The following is an 18,334-nucleotide window of genomic DNA, read 5'->3' as shown; positions in this document are numbered from 1 at the left end:
TTTGGCTCTGGCTCTAGCTGGGGTCTGGCGGGCCTCCAGGCCACCTCCAGCTCTGGCGGGGGTGTGGGGGACATGCCCCTTGGCAGGGCGCTGTGGGAAAGTGCCCGAGAGCAAAGGGTCCCCAGAGGCGCCCTGGCTCAGATCACAGGGCTGGCAGAGGAAAGAGGTCCGGGCAGGCGAGCCTTGCTGGCCCTGGTTCTGGGGTCCCTCTCTCCTGAGTCAGGCCACACTTCCAAGGCACCAGTGGGTATTGGCAAGACCCCAGGGCTCTGGAGCCATGAAGGCATGGTTGTTGGGGGCTACTGAAGAAAGGGGACAGGGGAGCCCTGTGCTTATGAAAACCCCATCACATGTGATCCCTTGCCCAGGGGACATACAGGCTGCTCAGGACCCCTGAGCCGATGGGTGGGGCCCTGCTGATTGGTGGAAACCCCACATGCAAGCTTCTGACTCCCCATTATGGAAGGGGGCTGGTTAAATCCATGGCAGCTTTTCTAACACCAGCTGAAGCGGGCTTCGCACCCCATGTCTGTGGCTGGCACTTGGGGGACCCCACCTTTGCCGATCCATGCACTGAGTGTGGCCAGATGTGGCCCAAAAACCAAAATAACAACAACAACAACAACAACAACAAATAAAGCAGTGGTGAGGCTGGGGTGACATCACAGCAAGGAGAGTCTTTCTCTTTCACGCAGCCAATCTGGGTTCTATCCTGCACACCTAATCTTTCAGTGAAGACAGGGGTCCACAAACATCCCCACCAGAGCGAGGCAGACCCCAGAGGTGATGCCGGGGCTCATGGGACCCTCTCTCAGTCCTTGGCACCCTATGAGCTTCACCAGGACACAGGACTGAGCACTTTTGTTTTGGTTTGAGGTTCCACACTGGTAGTGCTCAGGGGTTCCTCCCGGCTCTGCGCTCAGGAATGACTCCTGGCAGACGCAGGAAACCCCATGGGATACCGGGGATCAAACCCAGGTCAGCCACGTGCAAGGCAAATTCCCTTCATACTGTGCTATCCCTCCAGCCCTCTGCAGACCAACATCATTGCATGTTACCCCCGGTGACACCCACCATGAGTGAATTCACCCTCTTCTGGCTCACGGTGTCCTTACCATCTGCTCCCCGACTTGGCCCAGCGAGACTGCCCCCCCCCTAAAAAAAAAAGCAAGTGCCACCCTTCCCCTGCCCCTGGAGAGGCCTCAGAGGATGGAACTTCCGGAAGGTTCTGCACAGCATCTGTGCATGGGCACAGTGAGAAGGCTCCACCCAGAACTGGGGTGCAGGTCGCTGAAGACCCCAGGAAACTCCTGGCCCTGAGGCCAAGGTGGCCCCTGTTGCTGACACGCTGCTGTCCCTGCTGGCCAGACTTGTGGCTGCACAGCTCGGCTCTCTGGCACCCCCCGCAGGCACAGGAGACAGAACTTGCCTTTCCTGGAGGGGTTTTAAGGGGTGTCGCAGGGAGTGAGTGACCTCAACCTCATGTCTAGCCCAGGACTGTACTTTTTGGGGGTCTCTCTCTACCCCCAAGGCCCCTTCAGGCACCCAGCACCTCCAAACATGGGGTGGAGTGTAGCTGACGAGATCTTGGGGACCTGGAGGTCCTGACAGCTCCATCTCAGTCAGGGTCTCAGTGCAGTGGTGCTGTGACCGTGGGATGTCACCAACGCTGTGTGACACCGACGTTGAGACACACTGGCTGAGGCCATCACTGTGACACTGATGCTGTGAAACTGAGGCTCTGGGTGTGACTCTGTGACACTGATACAACCAACAGACATTGGGACTAGGACATTGTGAGAGTGACACATTAGCAGTGACACTGTGACTACCATTGTGACCATGTGACAGACACTGCTGTGCATGATGCTGTGACTGTGCTGTGACCACGTCCCATCCCCCCTCCAAGCCCAGACGGGGACCATGGTGCCCCCTGGCCCTCCACACCGGCACGTGCCCAGCCCCAGGACAGTACACTCCACACCTGCAGAAACAAAGCGAGTATTGGGGTGTAGTCCATCATTAATAGGCAAGGACAGTGCCCCATGTCCCTCTGCACCCCAACTCACCCTGCATACTCACAGCCCACCTACAGCCCAACTTGCCTGCACACTATATTCTCTGTACCCCAATTCACCCTATACCTTCACATCTCTGCACCCACCCTGGTTCCCCACCCCAGGACCAAGGTAGCCTCCAGAGAGCAGGAGTCCCCAGGAGTGGGGACTCGGAGCCTGCTCTTAAGTCGGTTCTCAGGAGCCCTAGTGAGGGGTTGAACCAATAGCACAGTGGGGAGGGCATTGGCCTTGCATGTAGCTGGCCCAGGTTCAATCCCCAGCATTCCGTATGACCCCCCGAGCCTGCCAGGAGTGATTTCTGAGCACCCCTGAGCACCTCTAAGTGTGGCCCCCAAACCAACAATGAAACAGGGGTCCTTCATTTGCCTTGCACGCAGCTGATCTAGGACGGACCACGATTCAATCCCCCAGCATCCCATATGGTCCCCCAATCCAGGAGCAATTTCTGGGCACAGAACCAGGAGTAACCCCTGAGCATCACAGGGTGTGGCCCAAAAACCAAATCCCCCTCCAAAAAAACCAGGGGCCCTTGTGGGTGTTGTGCTCCTAACTGGGGTCTCTCCCTCTCCCTATGGGACTGGGAAGGGACCATGGACCTTGAGTGGAAGAGCCTGGAGGGGTCCTAAGCCCTGGGATCCCCACTATGGGGTGCGAACTGCTCCTGATCACATCTGCGGAAAGCACCGAGGCAGGTTGGGCCTGCCTAGGACTCTGCCTCTCAAGGCCCCTCTGGGCCTGCTGACACCCTATGATGAGCCTGGGCAAGGTCTAGAATGTTCTCGGTTGTGGGGGTGACCGAGGTGATGCTGAAGGCACTTGCCCCTCAACAGGTGGGCCCCCATCCGGACCAGCCCACTTCGGGGACCAGGCAGGTGCCCTCAGCTGGCAGGTGTGATTCTTGTGCCGGCCACACTCTGATCAGGTTACCAGGAAAGCAGAGGGCCCAGGGGACTTTAGGGGCCAGGGTGGGGTGGCAGCACATCTGCAGCCACTTTGATGTGAGGTGCCGGCCACACCCCCTCCGTGTCTGGGCTGTACCTGGGTCAGGTCTTGCTACTTTCTCCTAGCAAGGAGGGGGCCCCTCTTTCTCAGGAGCCCCAATTACCTGCAGGGCAGGAAACCTGACCCTGAATGTGGAACACGGGGCCAGCCCTGCCAGGCACCGGCACATCAAAGGCCTGAGGGCCCCTTAGCTGCACTGGTCTGGACCCCCAACAGAGAACCCCAGCACACTAAATGGGGGACCTCAACATATAGAACCCCAGCATGCCAAACAGGTGACCCCAACAAGCCAACATGAGACCACAACATGCAAATATGAGGCCCCAGTTCCCAGCACACAGGACCCCAACATGCCAGACAGGACCCCACCACATGCGGGGCCCCTATTCTCCACATGCCATCCTGGGGCCGGCCCCACCCCACCCCACTCTCCTTAAGACCTTGATTGGGGTCCGTCATGGCTCCTATCCTCTGACTTTTTTGTTTTTGGTTTTTGAGCCACACCCGGTGACACTTAGGGGTTACTTCTGGCTATTCGCTCAGCAATCGCTCCTGGCTTGGAGGCCCATATGGGATGCCGAGGGATCGAACCAAGGTCCGTCCTAAGCTAGCGCAGCAAGGCAGATAGATGCCTTATGGCTTGCGCCACTGCTCGGGCCCCCTCTGACTTTTTGGGTGGATTTTTGCAGAGGCACAACTGACCAGGAAGGAGTACCACTGGCTGGGACCCTCAGCCCTGAGCTCTGCTTGCTTGGCCACACCACAGGGCTGGGCCACCCCCATGGAGTGTGACTATGGCCTCCCCCAACCATACACTGGAACAAAGGACCGAGCTGGATCAGGGGCACCATGGCCACCGCATGTGACCATGGGGTAAAAGGGGACACTCAGCCCCGACTCAGCTGGTCAATGCTGCCCTGACCCCAGGCAGGTATAACCAGGACGGGACCAGGGGTCCAGTCTCAGGAATGACCAGGAACAGGAACACTTGGATCCACCAGGTTCTGGAAAGCTCCACTAAGCTGAGAAAGGGGCAGCCCAGGAGAAAGTAGTGGCAGCCCATACCTGAGATGATGGGGACCCAGTTGGTTGGGGGCATTGTGCACAGCCCAAAGGACAAGGCACATTCGATGGGGCTAGAAGTTGGGAGCCCCCTGAACCCAAGAGCAAGAAAGAAGGCCCTTGGGATTGGATCTAACCCAGGGAGGCCAATGGTAGCAGCAGCTCAGACCTCCCAAACCCACAGATAGATGGATGGACAGAGAGCAGCTGCTCTCCCATCTGGCTGCCCCCAACACTGCCATGCAGAGACTGGGACAGCTGGGAGACCCCAGCCTGACTCCCCACCCATGGGCTCCCTGTAACATACAATGGGCAGCGTAACCAGGCCAGAGCCTGGAGAGGCCAAGGGTCTCAGTGCCTGTCAGAGGCATCTGCAGATCTAGTTGGGTGAGACAAGGCTGGGGGACCCCAGGTTGCCTGAGCCATTCCGAGCACAGCGACAGGATTGGGGGCCCCCTGCGGATCTGAGGCGCAGTGCAAGGGAGGTGAGTCACGGCATCCACCTGGGGGACACGAGGACACAGAGCTTAAGCCTTGTGTGGAGCCCCCAAACCAGCCCCCAGAAGGCCCCTGTGGTGAGTCCCGAGTATGAGGGCACTGGGAACACCAGGATGCCAGCAGCCCAGGATGAGAAGCCATGACCCCCAGACGGAACTTTCCGGAGAAAGAGAGCCGAGTGCTTGGCTGGGACACCCCCTAGTCACACTGGACCCCACTTTCCAGAGAGGGGATGTCTTGGTGTCGCACAATGCCCTTGAGGTTGCCTGAGACCCTCCTCTTTCCAGCAGTCCTCCAGGAAGCTGTCCCACATGGTGGCCAAGATAAACCGTCAGCTTCCCCCTGGTCACCTGTGGCCCACCTGTGGGGTGGGCACAAGGAACCTGAGACCACGTGCAGAGCCCAGCAGACATATGCCGGGCCACAGGAGTGGCACTTGGGGGCCGGGCACCAGGGCTAGATATAAGGAGACTCCTATAACCCCTGGCCAGCTACAAGCAGGTCCTGTCCCTTTAAAGGTGAAGTCGTCAGTTGCCAAACTCCACCCCTTGTACTTGCCTCTGGAGGGCAGTTGGTCCAGGGGTATATAAAGCCAGGGCTCATGGGGCCAGAGAGATGGCATGGAGGGAGGGCATTTGCCTTGCATGCAGGAGGACGGTGGTTCTAATCCACATCCCATATGGTCTCCTGAGCTTGCCCGGAGTGATTTCTGAGCGTAGAGCCAGGAGGAACCCCTGAGCGCTGCCGGGTGTGACCCAAAAACCAAATAATAATAATAATAATAAATTTTAAATAATAAAGCCAGGGCTGAGTTAGCTGGGCCACTGCCCCTGCCGGACTGTTCCTACTGGATGGTTGCTGCTGAATTGCTGGAGGAAATGTTTCCCCAACTCTGCTCCTGGCGGCCTTTTGCTGCCTCTTCTGCTATGTCCCTTTGTCTGGTCCTTTCCCTGGCTGACTCCTGCCCTGGTCCTAGCCTTGGCCCTCTCTCTTCCTCTCCTGGCCTAGGGGGCTGGCTGTAAGACCCCTGGCTTCCCTACTTTGCCTCTCCCTCAATTAAACGATTTCTTTTTGTTTGCTTTTGGCTTTTTTGGTCCACACGTCGTGGACCTCAGGGGTTACTCCTGGCAGGCTCAGGGGACCATATGGGATGCCAGGAATCAAACCTGGGTCCTGGGTCGGCTGTGTGCAAGGCAAACGCCGTCCTGCTGTGCTAATGCTCTGGCCCCCAGAGCTCTCTTGTTAGGGTTTTGACACCAGGCACTGTGAAGGAGGGGCACAGGGCAGTTGAGGCCCCAAGAAGACTGCAGGCATCATGGAGAACCACTGGCCTGGGCGCCGTAAAGAACCGAATGTCCGGTCAAGAGCAACAGACCAGCATGTTCTTGGGACCCGGGCCCAGTGGGCGGGTTCCAAGGCTAGAAGTAGAAAGGGAGTAGCACAACGGGGTGGGGGGCACCACTTCAACTGCCCAGATGGTCCTGCTGACCGTGGGCACCTTGCAGAAAGCAACTTCCGGAGACAGACCACAGTGTCCGGCCGAGGGCTTGTCCTGCCACGGCCCTGCCATGGGGCGAGGGGCCTGTCCAGGGATAAGTCCCTGGGGCCGCAGTCACCCCATCCTCAAGCAGGAGAGAGGCCGAGTCTGGGCATCAGTCATGTGCAGCCCACGGCCCCTGGTGTGGGCACAGCTGCAAATTCCAGGTGTCAAGCCAGATGCAAGTGAGTCTCAGCTGGTGGACAAGCTGTGAGTCCCAAGTGTTGGCCCAGCTTCAAGTGAGTCCCAGGTGTTGGCCCAGCTGCGGGCCTGGCCCGTGTCACCGGCACAACTGCAGGTAGGGGTAGTGGCGCAGCTTCTCCATCAGCTGCTCCTCAGTGGGCTCCTCCAGAATGTCGCTGCATACAGAAGAATCCAGGGAGACTCGGGGACATGTCGGGGGGGGGGGGAGGACGACGGGGGACAGGGACTAGTAGGGCAATGTGGATGGAGGAAAGTGTGGGAGGCGCCCCCAGCCCCCCTCCCGCAATACCCTGACAGCTGCCCCACAAACACCTGAAAAGCAGCTCTAGGGACAAGGCCTGCGTGGTCTCTCGGACACCACCGATTACTGGCATGTTGCCCTGCCGGTCCCATTTGCTGAGAAAGTTCTAGAAGATGGAGAGGGGAGGCCTGAGGACCATCACACCAGGAAGGACCTCAGAACACCCCACACACCCACACAAGGCCCCCAGGTGCAGCCTCAGGACAAAGGTTGGGGCAGTCCTCCTCAGACTGGTGGGCAACTCAGGGTCTTCAGGGTCCTCGTACCTCCAGAATCAGAGCCAGAAACACGTTGACCCAGATAACAGACGACACAAGCCACCAGGTCACAAAGTAGACCTTGGACCACCTGCAGGACAGAGATGTGGAGACATAGTGATCGAGAGACAGGAACACACAGTGACGAGAGATGGGGAAACAGATGGGGAAACCCAGAGACATTGGGACAGTAACTCAGAGACCCAGGGACACAGTGACCGAGAGGGGTCACAGTGGCAGAGACATGGAGACAGTATCCCAGAGACATGGGGACACAGTGAGCAAGAGAGGGCAACACAGTGACCCAAAGACAAAGGGACACGGGGGTCCCAAGAATCCCCCTCCTGGACTGGAGCAAGACCACGGCACTCAGCCAGGGTCAGAGCGGGGCCGGCCGGTGACTCACGGTCCCGCGTAGCGCACGAAGGCGTCCAGGAACACCTGCCAGTTGTTGACGACCATGATGTCCCACAGCACCACCAGGGCCGCCTGCAGGTGAGGGGAAAGTGGGGGACCCGGCAGGATGGGGGGATGGGGGGCCAGGAGCGGGGCAGGGGAGGAGTGGGGGACCCTGGGGGCCTTACAGCAAAGTCATCAAAGTTGTTGGCCCAGTACTCCAGCTGCTCGAAGCTCCCACAGGTGGCAGAGGCGTTGGCGGCCAGGCTAGCAAGAGCAGGAGCCCCTCAGGATCTCTCCAGAGCCGAGTGGGCTAAGAGGGGTCTCCCCAACTCCAGAGAAGTTTTGGGATGCAGGACAGAGAGACCCAACCCCTGGGCTTCTCACCTGCTGTTTCCAGGCGGGACGATGACACCCTGGAACAGGCTAAGGCCGATGATGGCAAATTCGTAGTAAACCACCTGGAGGGTCTCGCCAGCAGGAGTGCCAGAGGCAAAGGGAAAGGGGGGGGGGGGGGGCTCAGGCTAAGCTGCATGGGGCACTGTGCCCTCATGCCCACCAGGGGGCTCCAGAGGCTGCCTTACAGGAGGCCCCATCTGATGCCCCCAGAGCTGGGAGGAAAAGGGTCTCAGCCTCACGAGAGTGAGATCCCAAAGGGCAGGGGACGCAGGAACCCCGCAAGGCCAAGAATCCCAGCAGGCTCTGCTCCCCACTACTAACCCGCACAGGGGCCCCTGCCACTCCTTCACGGACCCCCTTCTCTCCTGCTACAGGGCCACAGACAAGCCGGAATGCTGGAGCCACTGCTCCCCAGATCCCAAGACCCCCAAGAAAGACAATGACTGACACCTCAGCAGTGTACTGGGCCTGTGACTCCCACTTTGAGAGCCTCGCAGGAGGGGACGGACAGACGAGTCCTGTAGACCCAACTGGGCCCACCCACCTAAAACAGGCCTGGCCTCCCGCCTCCCAGCAGGGGGCCCACCCCAGGGTGCTCCTCCTCACCACCAGGATCCCACCGAATGCGCGCATGTTCCTGACAAGGTCCATGAAGGTGCTGGCCACCACGGCGATGAGCTGCGGGTGAGATAGGATGGGTCCTGCCGGTCAACAACCACCCGCAAGGGCACCCACATGGACACCAGACTCCTGCACTAGGCCCAGAGCGTGCATGCAGCCTGGACCTGGGATCTGAACCCCTCCGCTCCCTTGAATTTCAGATCCCAGGAGAATGTCCAGTCCATGCTGGCCGGGGTTCCCCCCAACCCCCCTGAATCCCCACGGAGCCTGGGGGGGGGGCAGACCTTCACGTTGGGGATGATGCGCAGGAAGCGGAAGACGATGAACAGGTTCACCAGCCTGGCCAAGTCCCAGAGCGACAGCAGCCGCGGCGTCCTGGGGACACGGGCCAATATCCACGGCCAGGCGCAGTCAGTGCCGGGGCCATGCCTGGGGCTGCACCACCACCCCACAATGCAGGCCATGGAAGATCCGCCTGGCCACTGAACACCTCACAGAGCCCCCACCCGGTGCTCGGGAATGCCCCCATGAACCCACGGGTACCCAAGAATACAGAGAACCCTCTCGGAGTTCCTAGGGCACTTGCCCAAGGACACGTACCAGCCCAGACCCAGGTATGGGAAGCGGTACACGACCAGTGCAGAGACTTCCAGAACCTACAACAACAGAGAAGGCGCCGCTGGGGTCAGGCCAGCTCCCGAGAGCGTCATGGAGCCACATCCACACCCACTCTGCACACGTCTACACAGCCTCCAGGTCAGAGAAGCGCTGTGTGCAAAGTGTGGGGACACCAGCGGGGTCACAGTAGGGCACGGTCTGGGAAACGGCTTGGAAAGATACACAGACTTATGAACAGATGCATGGACAGACACACGGACAGATGTGTGGACTCATACATGGACAATACATGGAGAGATGCATAGACAGATGTATGGACAGACATATAGACAGACGGGTGGACAGATGAGTGGGGCAGACAAGGAGACAGGTGCGTGGACAGATGCACGGACAGATAGGTGGAGGGTAGACAGACGTGGACAGACATACAGACAGATCTGAGTGCAACAGGGTTGCCCAAAGGCTCGAGGACAGAGGATCGTGTTAGGGTGGCTCCTGCCCCTGACCAGTAGCCAAGGGTCAGCAGCCCGTGAAGGCTGGCATGCCCCCAGGGTCCCCTTACCAGCAGCCAAGGGTCAGCAGCCCGTGAAGGCTGGCATGCCCCCAGGGTCCCCTTACCAGCAGGCCAAGTGTGAGCAGCCCATCAAAGGCGTTGCTGGGCCGGGACAGGTAACCCCGCAGTCCCAGCGCAAACACCTTGAGCAGAGCCTCGAAGAGGTAGTACAGGATGAAGACGCAATTGAGGACCTGCGGAGGATCACAGGGTTGCAGGAGTCTGCCAGGGTCCCCACCCTGATGCTGCAGCACCTCAGAACCACAGACCTCTGAGGACACAGACTGCATCTTAACTGCAGCAGAATCCAGATTTCAGGACATCCTCCACACCACACACTCAATCTCTCTTCCATGCCCTCTCAGGGGCCTCTGACTGCCACCCAGCCCCTTGGACATCCCAGGGACCCAAAGAATGCTGGGGAGAGAGGAGCCCCCTGTGCACACACCCCCAACATCGAGGCTCAGCCTCAAAGGGCCTCAGGCTGCTGGGTCAGCATTTCCCTGGGCTCAGGGCCACACCCCTGGGTGCCCATGTCTGGTGCTCAAAGTGCTCTGGGAAGGGAGGTCCCCCTCTGTAAAAAACAGGGCAGAGGTCAGCTGCTGGACTGCCAGCAGCTCTCAGGATGACAGTGCAAGGTGCAGGTGAAGGGCCAGAAATGGGGTCACCTGGACGAAGGTGCCTGGGGCCTGTGGGAAGGGCAGGCAGTGGGGCCCATGGGCTGGTCCCCTCATGGCTGCCTCATCGGACCCCATAGCCATCCCCAGACAGCTGAGAGCACTGTGACAATGAGAGGTGCAGGGCCGGAACCCACGCTTCCCCCCTGCCACTGTGGCACTGCTAGAAGCCACATCGAAGCACTGCATCAGGCACGGTTCTCCCCCGGAAAAATGAGGGGACAGAGCAGAAGTCCAGAGGGGAGGGGACAGGACTTGCCTGAACATGGTTAACCCAGTTCTACCGGACACCATGTATGGTCACTTGAGCTCGCCAAGCGTGACCCCGAACACAGGGACCTGCAGCTCCCCTCTTCAGAGGAGGATTTCCTACTTTCTTCTCCTCTGGAGAAGCCTGGCTCTTTCTAGAGTTTATTTCTCTCCTCTCCTCTCCCTCCCATTCTTCAGTCCCCCCAAATAAAATCTGTTTTCACTTAAAAAAATAATAAAGGTCAAACACAGGGCGTGGCTTCTTCTCCAGACTGAAAATTCCTCATTTCAGGGGATCTGGCACAACCTTCTCACAGGGTGGGGGGCGAGGGGAGAAACCCCCTCTATTCCAGCACTGAAGCAGCCCAAATCCATGACTCGGCTCTAAAGGAAAGTAGATACGGCCAACTAGTCCCAGGCATCCATTATTGGGGCCTTCCCAGAATGGGGGTGGGGGGCAGATTCCCCGTTTCTGCCTGAACCACACAGCAGCCCACAGCCACACCCCCACAGCCCCATAACTCAACCCTAGCAAACTGCCGAGCCCCCAAATGGTTCCAGGTCTACAGACCCCTGACCACGTGGCCACAAGAGGCCACATGAGACCTCAAAATGTCCTAGTTGTGTCGACCCAGTAGGGTCACAGCCAACCTGATCGCAACCTGGTTGTGTAGAAGCCCCCCCCCCCAAGCTCAGGGAACCTCACAGGACCCCTCAGCCAGGCCACTCACATCTCAGTAAAGGCTTAGATTATAGTGGTGCGTGGAGCGACGTGACAACTATGACAAAATGACCCCTAGCGATCTAAGTCGTGGTGACTCCATTTACCTTCGTGTAGTAACAAACAATATGAAGCCCAGGGGACACTGCTGGGGGGGATAGACATGCTGTAGGGGGGACTGGGCTTTGAACATTGAATACCTGAGACAACTGAATATGAGCAACTTGATAAAAGGCCTTTAAATAAAAAAACTTTAAAAAAGAATAGAAAGAAAGCAAACCCAGGGAGTCCCCCAGCCCCCTCAGCTCCTCTATATCCGCCTGCCTCCACCAGCCCCCCAGCCTCTCTCCCAGGAACTGCGCTGCCCAGCTGTCCCAACCCCTGTCCCAGCTGGGGACACCATGCCCTAAGGCCCTGGGCTCTCACCTCCATGGTAAAGTTGTCCCACTGGCCAGTGCGCACACCACGGTCCAGAATCAGGAAGAACTGTGGGCGGAGCAAGGGGAGCTGGAGGCGTGGCCATGGGCAGGAGGGATGGGGTGAAGGGGAGGAACTGGGGGGTGGGAGAGACTGTGGGCATGGGCAAGAGTGAAGAAGGGGCTGTGGACAGCAGGAGGAGCTAGGTAGGGGCAGAGGGGGGGGAGGGGGGTCCAGAAAGAGGAAGGGGCTATGGTGGGGGGCCAGGGATGGATCACAGGAGCTTGGGGGGGGGGGTATAGCAGGGCTGAGCAGGGGCCGCGGCCCTCCCAGGCAGCACATACCCCACACTCACACAAATGGACACCAGGTTGCCAATGGCAACGAGGTTGCCCAGGCAGTCAAAGAAGGGGTGGCTGAAGAAGAACTGGGCCGTCTTCAGGAAAGGAGACTGGTACTCAGGCATCGGGGGATGCTGGAAAGAATAGGGATGTACAGGCTCAGAGGTGCCTCCACACATAGGCACCCAGGCTGCGGGGGGGGGGGGGGCTTGTACCCTGAGTCTGGGCTGCACTTTCTGCTGCCCACTCACTGTCCATCTGTCAGGACGATCTAAGGAAATACCAGTACACAGGTGACTACTGAGGATGGCCAAGGCATGGTGCATTTGGCAAGGCCACAGTCACAGATGAGCCAGAAGCAGAAAACACGGGGCGCCCGGATCAATCCCCATCCAGGCACAGTCCACTTGAGCCACAACCCTGTGACCATGGGTCCACTAGGCCACCAAGCCACGCCCCTGCTTTTGCGATCCCGTCTGAAGCACATGCTGAGTGCAGAGGAGAGGACAGAACACACCAGCATCAGGGCTGGGTCCCCCAAACCCCTTGACGGGCAGAGAGTCAAGGCCACAGGAAGCCCCTAGACAGGGCAGCCATTCTCTGGGCTGATTCATATCCCTAAATCTGCAAGGCGAGGCCAGATTCCCCAAACCCTCTGAAGTAGCTGGGCTACAGCTGGGATGGCCCAAGTGGCCTTCCACACCCACCCAGACTAACGGCACCTCTCCTTTACCTTTAGCATCCCGTAAGGTTCCCCTAAGGTTGCCACAAGTGATCTCTGAGCACAGACCCAAGAGTAATATTTGCACATCACCAGGTGTGGTCCAAAAACCAAAATAATAATAATAATAATAATAAATAGAACAATGGTGGGGCAGGGGCGACAGCACAGCAGGGAGGGTGTTTGCCTTCCAGAAGGATTCGATCCCAGGCATTCCATAGGGTCCCTCCAGGAGTGATCTTTGAGTGCTAGAGCGAGGACAAACCCCTGAGCACCACCAGATGTGGGCCAAAAGCCAAAGAATAAAGATAAATAAATAAAAACAATGGAATGACCCAGGGGCAAGAGAGTGCTCAGGGATTCCCCACCCCATCCTGTGAGAAGAGGGACCAAAACAGCCAAGCACAGAGGGATGAGCCTGGGAGGACCTGGTGTGAGGTCTCAGGGGACCCAGCCACAGGACCAGAGTCTGGGAGCAGGAAACAGAGAATCCTGTGGTGAAGCCCCAGCTCGTGTCTGAGGCATGACCCGAGCCGGTTGTCCCACACAGGACAGGGCAGGGCTGGACCAAGTACTGCCTGGACACACAATGAACTGGGACCCACACAGGCCACCCCACATTCCCACCCCCGCTGCCGCCTGCACACCTCCTTGCTTATCCTCCTGTCAAACTGGTAGAAGAGTTTCTGGAACTCATCGGCCAACAGCACGCTGCTGCCGCAGGAACAAACATTCTGCAGAGAGGGGGCCACTAAGCGGAGACGGGGAGACCCCACCCACCACGGTGAGCCATGGGGAGCCGGGACCCACGGGAGAGAGGTGCCCAGGATGAAAGAAGTGACCTACCCCAGCAGGAGGGGACCTCAGCTGAAGATGGTACTTTCCTGGGGGAGCCCCAAGCCATAGACAGGGGAGGGCAGCTGGTACCTTTATGATGGCCTGTTTGTGGGTGTTGGACAGCTGCCCTTTCTCAAGAACCTTCAGCAAATCTTGGACCTTCACCCCAACTCTGTGGGAAACAGGGAGCCAATAGCTGAGTGCTGCTAGCTCAGACCCTGGGGGACTCCCAGGGTCTAGCTCCACCCCCCCCAACTCTCCGCCCATCTCACTCACTGCTGGGGATGCTCCGAATCCTGCACCGGCGTTGCCAGCACCTCAAAGGCCGCTCGTGTGCCCAGGCGCCGCCGGAGCAGAGACGTCTGCAGGGACTTCTGCAAAGGAGGACGCCAAAACAGATTCAGTTGCCCAGCCCCACAAAGCAGCCACAGTGGGACCCATGTAGGTAATAGTGGGGGTGGAGGGGGCCACCATCAGGGAACCCCAGAACTGACTTAGATAATGGCGGATTTCGGGGACTCACCATGAGGTAGCCCCGGAACTGGTTGTAGATAATAGCAGTCAGCAGGTTCATCAAGAACAGGCTTCCTAGGAGGGGGTGACATGGTCAATGGGGAACACCCAGGCCAGAAGGAAGAGACCCCTGGCCACTAGAGCAAAGATCTCCCCACCAGCCAGTGGCCCCAAGGATATATGGGGCCCCCACAAACTGGAAGTGCCCACAAGAAGCTGGTGGAGATGGGGGGAGCCTGGTCCAGCCCATGGGAGGGACACCTGCTGACTGACCCTGAGATCAGACTCAGCGACACAGAGCACATGGCTGGGTCACACTGAGGTCGACCTCAGGGGTTCCAGAGTTTGCCAAGGGGATATGGCATTGGGGTCACACTGAGGTGATATCACAGAGCTGACATCATGGGGCTCAGGCAAACACTGAGGTGAATGGGGGTGTCACACAAGGTGATGCCACAGGGTCAAGGGTCATGTCTAAGTGACATCCTGGGGTCAGGGGTCATGCCAAGATGACATCATGGTTTTGAGAGTCACATCGAGGTGACATGACATCAGGGGTCACACAAATGTCATAAGGCTGAGGGTCATGTGATGGGACATCACGGGGTCAGGGGTCACAGGGGCCCAACGCACTCTCTAATCCCTCACTTCCAGGACGCACCTATGAGGGTGAAGAGGATGAAAAAGATGGCATAGACCCGGTTCTTGGAGTATACAGGCGTCATGACTGCAGGAAGGACAGACAGGGACGGAGTGGGCCCCCACCCCAGCCCTTCATACCCCCACACCAGGGACGAGGGGAGGTCACTGGGCTTGGGCATAAAACAAGAGGGACTGAGTGTGCGTGAAGGGGACAGATTCCTGGGGACACCAAGGGAGGGGAAACCCCCCCCCCGCCAGGAAGTCAGGGCCACCGTGGTCCCCCCGGGGCACACGCACGCACTGTCGGGGTTGTTGGCCATGGTGAGCAGCACCAGGAGGGACGTGAGGGCTTCGGGCAGGGTGTGGAAGTACTGCTGTCGCTCCTTGTCCTGCCCGTCGCTGTCCTCCTGTGACACATCCAGGCTGAGCCCCGCTGAACCCCACCGAGGCCCCTCCGGCCCCTCCCCAGGCCCGAGCCCACCTTGTCGCTGGTGAAGAGCAACATCCCGAACATGGTGAAGAGGAACAGATGCAGGCACAGCAGCAGCATGACACTGGGGACCAGCAGGGGGCTCAGCCGGGGTACCCCAGGCTCTGGGGACCAGAAATCGGGGAGGGGGTCCCATGCCCAGCAGGGAGGGGAAGGGGTGCCATGGCCCAGCGCAGTGAGGAGAACAGGAGTTCTGAACTGTTTCAAGGAACAGACCTGGAAGGGGGTAGTGCCAGGCCTAAGTGACAGGCGGACCCTCAGTCCCAGTGCAACCCCAGCCCCCACGGCCCACCTGGCCATTTCCGGCAGCGACCACTGGATACACTTGAGCGTCTTCTTCATCATGGTCGAGTTCTGCAACAGGAAGAAGGGGCGCAGCAGGCGGCGAACGCGCAGGTGCTGTGGGACACCCCAAAGCCAAACGGGGTCAGGCCCCACTCATGCTCCCCAGGCCGGCCCCTCCCCATGAGCACCCACAACAGAGTGTAAGAGAGGTCACTGCCTCACACGGGAGCGTGGAACCACATAGGGGTGAAGAGATCGGGGATGGGGGGAAGTGGAGGTCTGGGGCCGAGGTGGGTCAAATTCTGGGGACCCCCCCAAGAACAGGCTTCCCCTGTGGGCTGCATGGTGAGGTATTATGGGGAGAAGTCGGGAGGGAATCAACAGCCCCAGGGCAGGGATGTGCGCAGGGGACTGTCCCTACCTCCTGGCACAGGAAAGCGAGCGTCATTATCCAGTCGGCCAGCGACACGGTGATCACCACCACATAGGCCAGCAGCCAGGGGTTCCGGCGGAAGCGCTCCAACCGCACCAGGTAGCCCTGTGGGAGGATTGTGGGGTCAAGGCAGTGGCTGGGTCGGGGGGTCCAGGGCAGCTCTCCTAACCTGGCCCAGCCTGTCTCCTCGCTATGGGGTCTCCTCGGCGCTGCCCATCCAAATACCAGCTCAGGGTGTTGGGGTACCCAACAGGTGACACCCCGGCACCCCAGAGGGTGCTCCATGTTCCACCAGGAGCAAACTTCTGAGTGCAGAGCCAGAAGGGAGCCCCAGGCACTGCTGGGGAAGCCCCAGGATGACAGGCAAAGCAAAAATAAATACCAAGGGACCTCATCACATCCTGGGCTCAGAAAGATCTGCCCAGCCTTGTCCAGGCTGTCCCCGCCTGTCCCCACATGTCGCCCACCTGTCCGTCTCTCCCCAGCCTGTCCCCTCGCCTGTCCCTCCTACAGAAGGACAGCCCCAGGCCCCCAAGCACTTTCAACACCAGCTGGCCTCAGCCAATGGGCTCATGACAGGGATCCATAGGGTCTGTCCAAGGCTGCAGCAGGGAGCCACAAGGACCAGAAATACAAGTGGGCCCTGGGAATAGCAGAGCATCCAGAGCGAGGAACCCCCAAAAAATGAGCAAATGTCGACCTGACTCAGCGAGGAACCCCCAAAAAATGAGCAAATGTCGACCTGACTCAGAGGCTCCCCTGAACACCTCGAGTACCACCCCTGGGCAAAGTCGGGGTTTGGGGACAGACCACAGGTGAGACAAAGATGGGGGTGAGGAGACCCCGGCACAGCCCATAGCCCTTCCCTGCACCAGCTCTCAGAGGATGGGAGGGACCAGCATGGCCCTTGTCAGGGTGTCCCATGACCCCACCTTATAGTGGGGTGTCCCATGGCCCTGCCGTATAGAGGGGTATCCCCATGGCCGCTGGCTGACCTTCACCGAGATGTCGGCCACAAAGATCAGCAGGCAGAGGCCTTCCAGGCTCTCAGTCACCCCACATGGCGCTTCCCACGCAGCCTCGCGGTAGCGCACATCCGAGGTCCTCGAGAGTGACGAAGGGCTCTCCACGAAGGCCAGGGCGAGGATGAGGAAGATGGTGATGCTCAGAACCCTGGAGCACATCGGGGTGCTCAGAGGAGGGCCCTGGTGGTGGGGGATGGGGGGAGAGAGGGAGGGAGGGAGGGAGAAGGACCCAACCAGTCAGTGGCAGTGGGAATGTTCTGGAAAGGGCCCCTCTGAGGACCAGGGTGATGGGGGGGAACCCCAGACAGCCCTGAGGGCATGCTCACCACTGGCACAGGTTGGAGTAATACCAACGGTACAGCCACATCGACCAGACGTCCATGCGATGGTTGATAGAGCGGTACTGGAGGGGGGAAGATCACACTGGTGTGAGGGGACCCCCCACCCCAGCACCCCAGCATCAAGCCAGAGGCCACAACACACGGGGTGAGGGCCAGGACACATGGGTGCAGTGCCCCAGTTTGCCCACAGGGGATGCCTGCCCCATCTCAGCCTGAGCCCCCCCAGGACTTGCTGTTAGGGGGTGATGGCTGCTGACGGGGTGAGGGTCCCCCACCTGGATGGCATCCTCGATGAAGACCATGGCCTGCTCCAGGCACACGGCGTGCTTGTCCTGGGCATCTGCGGGGACAGACCGGCATGTCAGGGGGGCGGGCAGCAGGGTCTTCCCCTACCAAGGTGCAGGAAGCATGCCCACCCCGGCAGCCAGGTCAGAGGGCTCAGTAGGCACATGCGTCGCTCCCCTGTGCCCAGTTGTGTGGCATCCAGCTCCTTGGTACCCAGCCCCATGGCTTTGGGTTCTGCTTGCCACGTGTGAGCAGAAGCCACTTGAGCTGCATCCTGCTGCTGAAGGTCTTTCCTGACCTCCAAGAACACCCAAGAGTAAGAAAGGCCACAGTCAAGGCCACTGGGCAGGGACACCTCAGTGGAGGGGGGCCAGATCCCCAGAGCCATTTCCTGCCAGGCTGCAGGGCTGTGAGATCCCATCTGGCCCATGAGCTCTTGGACACCTCCTCTGGAGGGGCTTCTCCCACCCTCGGCCCCCAACCCTCGAGAAAGCCTCAGGAGCACGGCCCCACTGCCTTCCCCTCGCCTGTGGTCTCCCCCACCAGCACCCCAAGCCTGAGCCCTCACCTGCCTCCAAGAGCCCCATGAGCAGAACAGGGTCACCCTGTTCCCCCCACACCCCCTCTCAGCCTGACACCTCTCCCTTGCCCTGGTCCATTCCCTCCCCCACCCCTCCCTTCCATCATCTGGGTCCCTGCCACAGTGGGGGTCCAGGGCAGACCCCCACCAGCTTCCCCTTTTCTCCGACCTTGTTTCTTTCCTGCTCCCCCCACTCTACCTGTCAGGGCCCCCCATGTCTCTGGAGTGCTCACCTACGGCCCCCAGCTGAG

General features: G+C 59.5%; 1 protein-coding gene across 1 annotated transcript; it reads right to left on the bottom strand.

The window, feature by feature from the left end:
* Nucleotides 1-6,457: 6,457 nt before the first annotated feature.
* Nucleotides 6,458-17,544, bottom strand: TPCN2 (two pore segment channel 2; the record flags this gene model as incomplete). Its single annotated transcript, XM_049780894.1, has 24 exons — nucleotides 6,458-6,536; nucleotides 6,694-6,788; nucleotides 6,949-7,030; nucleotides 7,346-7,428; nucleotides 7,524-7,602; nucleotides 7,723-7,796; nucleotides 8,341-8,412; nucleotides 8,640-8,730; nucleotides 8,956-9,011; nucleotides 9,592-9,720; nucleotides 11,600-11,659; nucleotides 11,946-12,065; nucleotides 13,300-13,386; nucleotides 13,580-13,661; nucleotides 13,766-13,863; nucleotides 14,013-14,077; nucleotides 14,664-14,729; nucleotides 14,946-15,048; nucleotides 15,126-15,198; nucleotides 15,427-15,533; nucleotides 15,841-15,957; nucleotides 16,848-17,025; nucleotides 17,204-17,280; nucleotides 17,494-17,544. Coding segments are annotated over 24 exons (2,124 nt in total), but the record flags the coding sequence as incomplete, so codon positions are not given.
* Between the last annotated feature and the right edge of the window lie 790 nt (nucleotides 17,545-18,334).

This window comes from Suncus etruscus, chromosome 9 (genome assembly GCF_024139225.1).
Source record: "Suncus etruscus isolate mSunEtr1 chromosome 9, mSunEtr1.pri.cur, whole genome shotgun sequence".
Classification (NCBI taxonomy): Eukaryota; Metazoa; Chordata; class Mammalia; order Eulipotyphla; family Soricidae; genus Suncus; species Suncus etruscus.
The sequence above is the reverse complement of the archived record's forward strand: the minus strand, read 5'-3'. Positions and strand labels throughout refer to the sequence as shown.